General features: G+C 36.1%; 1 protein-coding gene across 1 annotated transcript in view; it reads right to left on the reverse strand.

Moving 5' to 3' along the window:
• The window catches only part of LOC105988624 (protocadherin beta-3-like), a 22,034-nt gene that overhangs the window by 4,941 nt on the left and 7,247 nt on the right, over positions 1-9,846 (reverse strand). Inside the window, exons 2-3 of the mRNA XM_013020294.1 lie at positions 5,254-5,269; positions 4-1,378 (exon numbers count right to left, since the gene is read on the reverse strand). Of these exons, the coding sequence (XP_012875748.1) occupies positions 4-1,378; positions 5,254-5,269 (1,391 nt within the window). The remainder of the gene's footprint in view (positions 1-3; positions 1,379-5,253; positions 5,270-9,846) is intronic.

A 9,846-nucleotide genomic window follows, 5' to 3' on the forward strand; every position in this document is an offset into this window, starting at 1 on the left:
GACTGCGTGAATTCGGGGGCGTTGTCGTTCACGTCGGACACCTGCAGGGTGATGGTGTGCTGGGTTTGCAGCCTGGGAGTCCCCAAGTCGGAGACGGTGATGGTGACGTTGTATTGGTCTCTTATTTCTCTATCCAAGGGCCTCTCTGTCACCAAAGTGTAGAAATTCTTGAAAGTCGGTTTTAGAAGGAATGGCAGATTGTCTGGAATAGAGCATACCATCTTTCCATTCTCTCCAGAATCCCTATCTCGGATTCTAAAAACAGAGACTACTGTCTCAGCAGCATTTTCTGGGATGGAGCTGGTGAGTGAAGAGATGGTAATTTCCGGGGCATTGTCATTCACATCCACCACCTCTATGAAAACAGTGGCCTTCCCAGTGAGGCCTCCTCCATCCGTAGCCTCCATTTCCACACGGTAAGAAGTAACTTTCTCAAAGTCCAATGCCTTTTTCAGTCGAATTTCTCCCGTGATCTCATTTATTGAGAAAGTTTGCTTAATGTCATCTGATGCTTGGAAGAAGCCATAGGAAACACTCCCAAAGTTCCCATCATCTGCATCTTTGGCTAGCACGTTTAGAATCACAGAATCTGGTGGGCTGTTCTCCAGGACCCGCACCTCATATGGAGAGTGCACAAACTCGGGAGCATTGTCATTGACGTCCATGATCAGGACTCGAACCAAGACTGTGCCAGACCTAGGTGGAGTCCCACCATCCAGAGCCACAAGAGTTAAGCTGAGCTCAGCCTGTTCCTCGCGGTCCAGCGCTTTGTCCTGGACCAATTCTGGGTACTTCTTGCCTTCGCTATTATTTTGAGTGAGCACATAGAAGTGAGCATTGGGGCTGACTGTGTAAGTTTGAATCCCATTAATACCCACATCCAAATCCTCTGCTAATGTTAATGGAAACAGAGTTCCTGGGTGGCTGTTTTCCGGTATTTTCAAGAGCACTTCCCTATCAGGGAATACTGGAGCATGATCATTTATATCTTCAATTAGTAATTCTCCCTGAAAAAATTGCACTGGCATTTCCAGGAACACTTGGAAATGCAACACACACGGTTCCTTAGGGCCACATATCTCTTCTCGGTCTAATTTCTCCCTCAGAAGTAAATCTCCAGTCTTAGAATCCAATAGTAAGTACTGCTTGTCATCGTCAGAAACCACCCTGGCAGACCGGGCGGTCAGCTCCCCCATTCCCAAACCCATTGGTTTGGTAAGATGGGCTAGAAAGGAACCACTCCCTGTTTCCTCACTCACAGAAAAACGCATAGGCTCCGAGAAAACCAGACGCAAGAACGCTGCAAAAATAAAGACCATCACTTGCCTGTTAAGATGCATTCTCTTTAGCTTCTGCATTCTTTTGGTTAAATCCAAATCTTTCAGTAATCACAGACACTGGAGGCGTTCAATTCTAATTTTTTGCTTGTAGTAATGACGACAAAATTACATTCTATTAAATCTATCCTTTACCAATCTTGCTGGTAATTCCATACTGCTTGAAATGCTTTTTGTGCATTCAAACGAAATTCTCTCTGAACACAAAGGAGTAAGTGAGCAACCTGGGCTCGTTACTGTATTCACAACCTAAGCCTGCAGCGCCACCCAGCGTCTTAAACTCGACATTTTCATGTCAAGTACTTTTTGGAAAATTCCAAATGAAAGCTATATGTGAAAGAATATATAATAATCAAACTTTGACATTTCTTTAAATTTCATAATTGACCAAGTTATTACATTATTGAGAACTAAGTAGGACAACTTTGATCACTAAGGAAACAAATATCTTAGTTTTCCTACACTTATTTCAGTGGAACTTCAAAAGACTATTTCTCCTTGGAATTATTGAACTAAGGAAGATGAGTTCTCATAAAAATATCATTTTAATCCATAAAATTAATGTATTTATTTTCAATACTGAGAAGTCTTTATGATGATGTAAACGTTTAAGATGTTCTGTAACACATGATTCTTAAAAAGTGCTGTATTTCAAAGGATACATAGTAATATTCTATGCTGATATGCAAGTAGCAACACATTTGAATAAATCACTACCTTGTTTTGTATTAAAACATTTATACTGTGAAAACATTAAAATTAGAATTAAAGCAAAATATTACAGACTTTTAGACAAAACTGTAGGAGAAAAAGTATTTTTATGGAAAAGAAAATTGAAGCTTAAGGAATAAGAAGGTGTGATGATTCTGCTTCCTTCTTACTATGATTATATCAAGATAAAAACCAAGAAAGTAAAATTTCCTGAATTTTAATAAGATAAAGGCATTAAACTGTACTTACGTATTTGGACAGATGTAAAATATTTTTTTACAGTGTGTTTGCTTGCTATCACATTCACTCTTTGTATTGCAGATATTATATTCCTTGACCAGTTAATTTGGAGACAAACAAGAAGCACTGACTGGAAATGTTCTAATCTGTGATCAAAGGTTGGCTAGTGGCTTCTCTATTCTTGCAATGTAAAGGGGAGAAATTTGTGTAAAGGATGGATTGGAGCACAGTGTACAACTATTGAGACTTCTCAAATACAGAAAGAAAGTGTTGCTACACTGGAGACAGCCAGTTAACTAATTACAATTAGTATATTGGATGGAGTGCACTTACCTTGCCACATAAAGAATTATTTCCCCTTTAATATTTTGTCATTTAATCATTTTATCAATTACAATATATAATTCATGTTAAATGAATTATTTCCAAAGGATTTTAACAATCTAAGTCCTTTAGTTTAAAAAAAAAGTCTTATTGAGCAGCTGGGAAGGTGGCTTAGTGGTAGAGTGATTGCCTTGCATGCATGAGGCTCTGGGCTCGATTCCTGAGCACCACATAAGCAGAAAAAAGCTGGAAGTGATGCTATGGCTCAAATGGTAGAGCACTAGCTTTGAGCTGAGGAGCTGAGGGACAGTGCCTAGGCCCAGAGTTCAGGCCCTACCTCTAGTAAGAAAAAAAGGTCTTATTGAAATTGTAGCATGGATTATAGTAGATATTCAATAAGCACCAGTTCAAAAAATTTCACTAAATTTTTCTGTGTATATAAGCAGATTATTGTAAAATTATACAGCTGACCTTTGACATCTAGAAGTCAGTACAGAATTCTTAGGGGTGAGATTATAATCCCTGCTAAATTCTATTTAATTAAATTTCTATTTCTATTATTTAGTTCTTATAATGAATATAGTGATGAGAGTAATTAAAATTTTCTTTTTCATTTACAATAAGAAAATATACATATGTTAGGATTAAATGAAATAAGGCATATGCACTGAAATAATAGGAAATAATATTATTTTTGCATAAATGTAAAACAAACCTCCCTCACAAAATAAATAGAAAATTATTCCTAATACAGTACCTAGATTTTAGTTAGATTGAAACTCAAGATTCAGAACTAAACTCAAATTATGTTTTCTTATTCCTAAATGATGGCAAAGTAAGTGCCGAGACTCAGTTCTTTCCAGTTCCCTTTGCAATCCAAAAGCAAATGAAAGCTAAATAATAATAATGATATATTCAGGTATTATTGAAGCATTTTGCATATTATAATCAATTTTAATCTGCCCCCCAAATCGATATGAATTGGCACTTTCATTGACTACATTTATAGGGGATAAAAGTAAGGCACAGAGTGTTTCAAACCTACTCAAGGTCCTACACTATGTCAAGTGATAGATTCGTGGTTTAAAATGTACATTGTAGCTTCACAATTTGTTGTATGTTCAAGTAGCAGTGAAGACGTGAACAACTGTTTAGATAATTTACAGAGAGTACATCCAGCCTTGTCTTGGTTACATGGATATTACAGGTAAAATGTATTTGTATTCAAGTTTGCACTTATTATTAGAACTTTCAAATGTTTTGGAGACAGGATTGGACATAGCAGCAAAGGGAATTTTAACCAATTTAAAAATTGGAAAGAAAACGAGTATTTTCAAAGGTTGATTAGATGAAAAAATAAAAATGACATATATAATGAAATCCCTTAAACACTGGAGAAAATTTATACATATAGATTAGATTTATGTAAAGGATTAAAAGTTACAATCAAGAAGGGAGGTTTAGAAGGATAGTCTAGCATAAACCTCAGGGATGATTCCTCAAACCATACAACTTATATTTCAATCTGAATAATTTTATTTTCTAATTGCTACACCTGGAAACTTCAACACATTATTAGAATAGTGAAAGTAAGTTTCCTGCTTTGTTCCTGAGAGAAAAGGAAGTTTCAGTTTTTCATTAATAAACATGAGGTTAATTTAGGGACTTTAGATGTGGTTTTCCGTGTTGAAGAGTTTTATTCATAATTTCTTGAATGTTTCATAATCATGATGGTGTTGGATATTGCAAAATGCTTTTCTGCATTGAGACAATTCTGTTTTTTGTCATCTATTCTGTTAACAAAGTTTATTGTCTTGATTGATTTTTGTATGTAGAACCAACATTGCAATCCTGAGATAATCCTTCTTGGCCATGGTATGTAACTTTTGATGTTACCAAAATCAGTTTACTAAAATTTTGATCCAAAAATTTTACAACTATATTCATGAAGGAAACTGGTATGTAGTTTTGTCTCCTTGCATTATATTTGCCGGAAATTATTTAAAGTTAGTTTTCCCTTCACGTAATAAGTTAATAAGTGGCCCCTGATCCTCTATTTTTTAAAAACAATTCTTGTCTGGTATTGGTGTTAATTCTTCAAATGTTTGGTAGAATTCATCAGTGAAGTCATCTGATGATGGGACAATCTTTGTGGAAAATTTTTGCTTACCAACTTTATGCTTTAATAAGGCCTACTAAGAGTTTGTACTTGCCTGGGAATGTGGCTTAGTGGTAGAGTGCCTAGCATGTATCAAGCCCTGGGTTCAATTCCTCAGTACCACACATAAACAGAAAAGCCAGAAGTAGTGCTGTGGCTCAACCAGGACCTGAGTTCAAGCCCTAAGACTGGCAAAAAATAAAGAGTTTGTACTTTCTTCTCATTGGCTTTGGGTGTTTCTAGGAAATCTTCCATTCATCTATGTTTTCCAATATTTTGATTTAAATTGTTCACATCATTCTCTTACAGACTTGTTTAACCCTTATAAGGTAGATTATACTTTCCACTCTATTTTTAGTTTGCTAAGTTGAATCTCTTATTTATTTTTCTACATCAGTTCATCCAATTGTTTTGCAAAATTACTTTTTATAAAGTACCAACTTTTTGTTCAGTAGATTTACTATTGTTGTTCTATTTACTTACTTGTTTCTACTTCAATCTTTAATGTTTTGAAAATTACCTTACATAAGTTATATGAAGGTAGATTTTATTTTTACATTTCCATATATTTACAATATATTTCAATCCATCTCACCTCCTCTATCATTCTTCCTTCTCCTCTCCTTCTTTCCCCATATGCTCTATTTTGATAGATTTGAGCAATGTATTTAGACTGCATTCATTATACTCTAATATTCTAATTTCCTTTTGCTTACTTTGAGTTTAGTATGTGCTCCTCTGTCTAGTTCTTTAAGTGGAAGTTTGAGTTATCCATTTAAAAAAACTGGTATTTTAAGCTATAATTTCTGGCATGTGGTGATTTCATTTTTATTTTATAATGTTAAAAGTAGTATACAGTATACCTTGTGACCTATTGGCTATTTAGAAATGTGTTATTTTTAATTTCCAAATTTTCATTCTATTGTCATTGGAGAACATACTTTGTATGATCTCGATTCTTTAAAATGTATTAGGACTAAGCCAGATGCTGGTGGCTCCAGCCTGTAACCCTAGCTACTCAGGATCACTGTGGATCAAAGTAGTAAAGCACTAACCTTGAGCTAGGGACGGTGCCCAGGCTGAGAGTTCAAGCTCCATGACTAACCAAAACACTTATTGAGACATTTTATTACTTAATATGTACTCCATCAGGAAGAGTATTTCATATGCACTTGAAAAGAATATGTATCCTGCTACTTAGGGATAGAGGATTCTATCAGTTATGCTTATTCTGAAATATCAAATAAAGTGTTTTTTCTTGGTTCTATGCTATTTTGTGACTTTATTCTTCTATACATGTATTATTGAGAGTGGTAGTATTAAACTTTCCTATTATCACTATAGAATTGCCTACTTATTTATATCAGATTTGCTTCAATTGTTTTGGTGGCTTTATTATTAAGTGCATATGTAATTGTGGATCTTCCTAATTATTTGGACCTTTCATCATTTGAAATAGCCTTCTTCAATTGTATATTTGGTAATCTTTAACTCATTTTTATGGCCTATTTTGTCTGGTATTAATGTAGCAATTCCTCAGATGTCATATTTTTTATTATTGTCTAGATGGTCTATCTTTTTCATCCTTTAACTTTCAGCATATTTGTATCTACAAATATAAATTGTGTCTTTGATAGACAGCATATAATAAGATTATTTACATACATATATTTTTGTAATTCTTCCTTTTTAATAGAATTTTTCCTTCATGTAAAAGTATTATTGTGTATATGTGTATATTTTACTTTTACATTAATCCAATTGATGGACACTAGAATCAATACTTTGGTTGATTCAACCAATAGTTTGGTTGCCTATTGTGAATAATGCTTCAATGAATATAGAAGATAAAAATATCTTTTCAATATACCAATTTAAATCTTTTAAATGCATACACAAATGTGGGATTGCTGTATTTTATGATGATTCTACTTTTAGTTTTTTGAGAACCTCCATATAGTTTTCCATTACTGCACTAATTTACAGCTACTGGAGCAGTATACAACAGTTCCCTTAGGGACAGTTTTAATTTGTTATTATATTCTTGCATTTTGGTTACATTTTATTTAAATATTTCATACATTTTCCTGAGAAGTAAGCCTTTTAATTAATTTGTCAACTCTACAAATTAAATTCTACTGTTTTAGGGTTGTAGTTTTTGCTGTTTGTTTTTTTTTATCGGTCGTGGGGCTTGAACTCTGGGCCTGGGGGTTGTCCCTCAGCTCTTCAGCTCAAGGTGAGCGCTCTACCACTTGAGCTACAGCGCCACTTCCGGTTTTCTGGTGGTTTATTGGAGATAGGAGTCTCACAGTCTCTTCTGCCTGGGCTGGCTTTGAACCTCGATCCTCAGATCTCAGCCTCCTGAGTAGCTAGGATTACAGGCGTGAGCCACCAGCACCCGGCGTTCTTGCTGTTTTCAATTGCCTTTTGCTTGTTATTTTTGACAGCTAATTCTGTAAATTCTGTATTTTTGTTGAAAAGTCAGTGAAGTCTCTTCTAAGTTCACTTACTGACTGCATAGAGATTTCTTTATAGGCATGGAACTAATCAATCTCCTAGTATTTATTAAGGGGCTTATATTTATGTTGGAACATGCGTTCACTGCTTAGATGAAAATTGTACCTTACGTTTCCCTCCCAAACCTATTTCCCAGGATGGAGGAGAAGCTGAAGTCATAGCCACAAAATAAACCAGGCAAACCTGGTAAATAGAATTACACACCTAGCCACACGACCAACACATACCTCCTGCTAGTATTAAACCCAGAATAATAATGGCTCCTCCTGCATTGTAGGCTAACATTGGAGAACAAAAAAACTCAAATTCTAACTTTAAGAAAGATTATTGAAGCCCAGAATCGGTGGCTAGCACCTGTAATCCTAGCTACTCAGGAAGCTAAGGACTAAGGATCTCAGATCAGAGCCAGCCCAGGCAGGAAAGTACATGAAACTCTTATCTCCAATTAACCACTCAGAAAACCAGAAGTAGCCCTGTGGTTCAAGCAGTAGAGTGCTCACCTTGAGTTGAAGAGCTGAGGGATAGTGCCCAGGTTTAGCGTTCAATCCCTATGACCAACAAAAACAAAAATAAATAAAAAGAATGATTACTGATCACAAAGAACCCAGGGCCTAGGTGCCATCCCTCAGCTCTTCAGCTCAAGGCTAGTGCTCTGCCACTTGGGCCACAGCGTCATTCTGGCTTTTTCTGTTTATGTGGTACTGAGGAAGCAAACTCAGGGCCTCATGCATGTGAGGCAAGCACTCTACCACTGAGCCACCTTCCCAGCCCCAGATTCTTTTTTGTGTATGTGCTAGTCCTGGAGCTTGAACTCACAGTCTGAGTGCACTCTCTCTGAGCTTTTGTATTCACACTTAGTGCTCTACCACTTGAGCCACAGCTCCACTTCCAGCTTTCTTGGTAGTTAATTGGAAATAAGTGTCTCATGGACTTCTCTGCTCAAGCTGGCTTCAAACCATGATCCTCAGATCTCAGCCTTCTGAGTAGCTAGGATTACAGAGTGATCCCCAAGCATTCAGCTGATATCAAGATTCTTTGCCAAAAAATAATAAACAAGCAGAATGTTTGTATATGAAAAAATCAACAAATCAAATAAGACCTAGAAAGCATTGTCAGTAGACTAGACCAAGCAACAAAAAGGAAAAAGTAAACAAGCATGTCTCCAATTTCAAAGAACATTGGGACAAGATCAAAAGTGCAAACCTTAGAATTCGTGTATAGAAGGAGCTAAGAAACCAACTAAAGCATGTCTTTTAGTCTGTTTCTCTGTATCTCTCTGTATATCTTTCTCTCTCTCACACACACTCACACATACACATACACACAGAATCTATTCAATGAAATTACAGCAGAAAATTTCCATTTCCCAAATCCAAGGAAAGGTATGGACATATAAATATAGGAGGAACATAGAACCCCAAATAGACAAGACTAGCAAAGCACCTCACATCACACAATCAAAATGCTAACACTACAGAACAAAGAATATCAAAAGCTGCAAAAGAAAAATACCAACTCATTTATAAATCTATCAGAATTCTATAAGAGCTCTCAGCCAAAACTCTAAAATTATGTCAACAAATAACTGCCAATCAAGATCTACTTCTTCTTTAAAACTCAATGGAGGGTTTGGAAGGTGGCTCAGTGGTAGAGCACTCGCCTTGCATGCATGAGGCCCTGGGTTCGATTCCTCAGCACCACATAAGCAAAAAAAAAAGCCAGAAGTGGCGCTGTGGCTCAAGTGGTAGAGTGCTAGCCTTGAGCTGAAGAGCTGAGGGACAGCACCCAGGCCCAGAGTTCAGGCCCCATGACCGGACCCCCCCCAAAATTATAAAACTCAATGGAGAAATAAAGACCATTCACTATAAGCACAAACTAAAGCAGTTTGTATCACTAAGCCAACCAGCATTGTAGAAGATACTTAATAAAAACAAGAACAACAACCTATACATGGGGAAGAAAGCCAGCTACAAATATGAGAGGTCCATAAAAAGTAAAGTTCAAGATATGCAATATATAAGTAGATGAAAAGAAGGAATCAATCATGCACTATTTAGTAAACAAGCAAACTCCCAAGAAGAACAAGAAAAGATCAAATATTACTCAACAAAGTAAATAGTAGTCAAAACAACCTGAAAACAACAAAATTACAGGCCTCAGCAAATACTTCAATATTAACTCTAAATGTGAATTATATTAACTCTTTAATTAAAGATTCTGATGGGTTTGGATTAGGAAAAAAGATCTGCCTAGCACCAGTGGCTAACACATGTAATCCTAGTTACTCAGAGGCTGAGATCTGAGGTTCATGGTTCGAAGTCAGCCTGAGCAGCAGAGTACATGAGACTCTTATCTCCAATTGACCACTAGAAAACTGTAAATGGTGCTGTGGTTCAAAGTAGTAGAGTACTAGCCTATGGCAAAAAGAGCTCAGGGAGTTCACACTATAAGTCCCACTATAAGGAAAGAAAGAAAGAAAGAAAGAAAGAAAGAAAGAAAGAAAGAAAGAAAGAAAGAAAGAAAGAAAGAAAGAAAGAAAGAAAGAAAGAAAGAAAGAAA

The sequence above is a fragment of the Dipodomys ordii genome, unplaced genomic scaffold (genome assembly GCF_000151885.1).
Source record: "Dipodomys ordii isolate 6190 unplaced genomic scaffold, Dord_2.0 Scaffold50, whole genome shotgun sequence".
Taxonomy (NCBI): Eukaryota; Metazoa; Chordata; class Mammalia; order Rodentia; family Heteromyidae; genus Dipodomys; species Dipodomys ordii.